Source organism: Pogoniulus pusillus, chromosome W, assembly GCF_015220805.1.
Source record: "Pogoniulus pusillus isolate bPogPus1 chromosome W, bPogPus1.pri, whole genome shotgun sequence".
NCBI classification, from domain to species: Eukaryota; Metazoa; Chordata; class Aves; order Piciformes; family Lybiidae; genus Pogoniulus; species Pogoniulus pusillus.
In genome coordinates, this window is record NC_087308.1 from 9,904,721 (window position 1) to 9,908,269 (window position 3,549).

General features: G+C 54.5%; 1 protein-coding gene across 1 annotated transcript; it reads right to left on the bottom strand.

Annotated features, from left to right (window-relative positions):
* Positions 1-794: 794 nt before the first annotated feature.
* On the bottom strand, positions 795-1,547 carry LOC135192881 (uncharacterized). The gene has a single exon (XM_064176258.1). It carries the CDS (start codon positions 1,545-1,547, stop codon positions 795-797), a length of 753 nt encoding a protein of 250 aa, XP_064032328.1.
* Positions 1,548-3,549: the final 2,002 nt, after the last annotated feature.

Below are 3,549 nucleotides of genomic sequence, written 5' to 3' on the forward strand. Positions count from 1 at the left end.
TCACCCCCTTCACGCCTGCAGGGCAGGCGAGGGGGGGGGAACCAAGCGGCTTTCCCCCTCCCATTCAAGCCATGGAGGAATTTAGGGGTACACAGGACTTCCAGGACAAGGGGTTATTGGGGCACGCTGTGTTGGAGAACACGTTCGGTGGAGCGCTATGGGAAGATGACTCTTTGTTCACCAATATGGTTAGATGGTCAAATCCACTTTATTTCCGTGATACAGCGACTTATATGCATTCTAGCAAGAGGCGTGCTCAGCTTAAGATTGGTTACAGGTGATAATTGAAAGGTTACATGTAATGTGCACATAGGTTAACTTATCACAACATTCTAAGGGTCAGCCTCCCAGACCACCCACTCCAGCCCCCTTGGTTATCTAGTCTCTGCCCACTGCCTCGATCACCGGCCCTCTGATGTCGAGTGGCCTCCCTGGTCGCCTGCCGGGACCACTCTCTCTCCCACAGGAGAAACTGGGAAGGTGTCAGGATAAGACTGGCTAGATTGCGGCAGTCCGCAGGCATGCAACGGTCAGCGGAAAACAACCAATCCAGCATCTGCCTAGCGGGTTCCGATCGCACCCCATATTCCTTAACAGCCTTCTGCACCCGCTCCAGGGGCTTCCACTCCCAGGCATCCCAGCGCGCGTTACCATCCGCCCCAGTTATTACGGGAAAGGCGGTGGACTGTGCCGGGTGCCACTCCCCCTCAAGAATAGCATTCTTAATGACACCGGACCACTTCATATTATGCTGAGATGCCATCTTTCGGGTCTCCTCGTCTGGCTCTGGCATCTCAGAGGCGCTCAGCCAACGAGCGGCCAGATGATGGGGCAGAGGGCGCCGGGGCGGGTAGAGTCACCGGGCGTATCGGCCCTGCAAGTTGCCTAGTGCGGTCTGGAGTCCATTTTTCTAAGAACTTAACTACCTGATCCAGCGTCCGCTCAGTGTCGTCAGCAGAAGCCGTGGGGGACTGATGGCCGCTGACACACGCCGAACCGCGGGAGCACGCCCCTGCGGCCGCAGCGCCACCATCAGGCTCGGAGGTGCCAACGGCCGGTTTATCGGGCACGTCCGGTGTATCGGGAGCGGCTGGAGCGGGGCGGGGGGGCGGGGGCAGAGGCGGTTCATGGGGCGGGGGACATGGCTGACTGCCCGAACTGTCCTGAACACTCTTTTTCAACTCTGCCACAGAGCTGGCAATCTTCCCAGTCATGCCCTTAACCGGAGCCGCCCTGCTAAGGCCGAAAAACCGGGCTACGGAGCTCTCCTTCTCGACCACCGGCAGCGACGGGGCATTCGGGGCGGGGGCAGAGGAGGAAACTGGCGTTGCGCACGCGTCAGAACTGTCTGCCACAACCAGCGCGGCCAGAAGCTGAGAGACTGCCATCACCGCGTTCCTCTCGGCCTTCATCTCCAGCAACGCGTGGAGCACATTGCGCCAGGTGGAACCTAGCTGGCGGGCCGCCTTAGAATCCTTTCCATCGTTAATAACTGCATCCCACAACGTGTCTCCGACCTCCTGCCACGCGTCTGGCTTAAAAACCATGGGAGGCTCACTCACAAGGCCCCGCAACTGCGCCCAGGCCAACAGCTCACGGAGCTTCTTTAGATCTGATGGAAGCCCTCTCTTAGAAAGAATACACGCCAGAAAACCTAATGCCGCCTCAGCTTCCGTGACGGCCTATCTTACACACGGGCTGTTCACTCCGGAAATGAACGTCCAGACTACTGCCACGTCCGGGCAGCGCTACCCGGCCCAGCAGCACCGAATGACGCTTACTTCCTCCGATACGGAGAACGTCCTACAAGATAATCATCCCCCTCTTCTCCGGGCCAACCCTCCGGCCCCCAACGCAGTCTCACCAGTGGCCGGCTTGTGTCCTGACTCCTCTGTTCGAGCGCCAGATGTTGGAGAACACGTTCGGTGGAGTGCTATGGGAAGATGACTCTTTGTTCACCAATATGGTTAGATGGTCAAATCCACTTTATTTCTGTGATACAGCGACTTATATGCGTTCTAGCAAGAGGCGTGCTCAGCTTAAGATTGGTTACAGGTGATAATTGAAAGGTTACATGTAATGTGCACATAGGTTAACTTATCACAACATTCTAAGGGTCAGCCTTCCAGACCACCCACTCCAGCCCCTTTGGTTATCTAGTCTCTGCCCACTGCAGCTGTGTGTGGGGTGCTCAGTTGTTTACATCTCGATTTCCTGGCCCCGCTGGGAACCAAGGATGTTCTCAGTTCAAATTACCCATGTTTATGACTTTATGTTCTCGACTGGTGAGAAATTCTTCCGCAACGCTGTCTGGAGCTCCCACAGGCACAGTCAAGCTGGGAACGGTGGGCTGGAGTGGCGCCTGGCCGGGAGCGCCTTGGTCAGTTCCCTGGGCTGGTGCCGTGGGCTGGAGTCATGCAGCGGCAGTGGTCCCCAAAAGCGGCTGGAAGCGGCTAGGAGCAGCAGGTGGATGAGGGTGGCAGGATAGAGGAGTGAGGTGTGAGATAGCAGGGACACTGAATTGTCCCTTTTTATGAGTTTTGATCCCGCGATTGATGGTCCTTGGGCCACAATTCTGTCCAATAGGGGCTTGGCAACAGGCCAAAACATACCAAATAAGGTGAAGTCCAGGGGTTCGGTATCCCCAAATATGGAGAGGGCTCAGGTGGGTTCCCCACCCTAGGCGCATGAGCTTACACGATGTGTTTACTTCAACCTTCAAGTAGGCAACCCAGACTTGAAGGCACCAGTTCTGTTGTCCCCCTTTGTCCCTCTTAACTTGTTTTGCCCAAGTTTAGGCAGGGCAACACCTTTTGAGGGGACAACATGTCTGAGCATGAATAGATCTGTAAACACGGTCATCAGGGCCTGTGCAACCCTCCACCACACTGTGTGCGAGATCTCCAGGCCCAGTTCTGGGCTGCCTTTGGTTGCAGGGCGGAGGTCGCTGGCACTGATGCTGACGGTGCTGCCTTTTGCTGATTTGTTGGGCATGGAATTTGTGTTTGAGCGCAGTGCTGAACTCCCGCGCTGCACTGACAGTTTCCTGAGAACAGTCGACCCTGTAGATCATACTTAGAACGACATTGATTAGCGTAGTGATTTCCTCTACCACACTTAAGACAAACTGGAGAGGTCTTTCTGTTGTTTCCTCCTCTTGTTGTAAAGCAATTCTTTCTAAAGTAACCCAGTTTACCACATCCAAAGCACCGTGCAGTCAAGGGAGGATTCAGAGCAGCAACCAGTGACAAAATGAGGGGATGCAGTCTCAAGTTGCATCAGGGCAGGTTTAGGCTGGATATTAGGAAGAAATTCTTCACAGAAAGAATGATTTGCCATTGGAATGGGCTGCTTGGGGAGGTGGTAGAGTCACTGTCCCTGGAAGTGTTTAAGAGGAGGCATTTGGTGCCATGATTTAGTTAATTAGGTGGTGTTGGTTGATAGGTTGGACTCGATGACCTTGAAGGTCTTTTCCAACCTGATTACTTCTGTGATTCTGTGAAAAGCAGCTGCCATCGTTTCATATTTATAGTCCATAGTCCCAATTCT

Coding starts and splice junctions, on each gene's coding strand:
- LOC135192881 (XM_064176258.1), bottom strand. CDS start 1,547: ATGGTTTTTAAGCCAGACGCGTGGCAGGAGGTCGGAGACACGTTGTGG.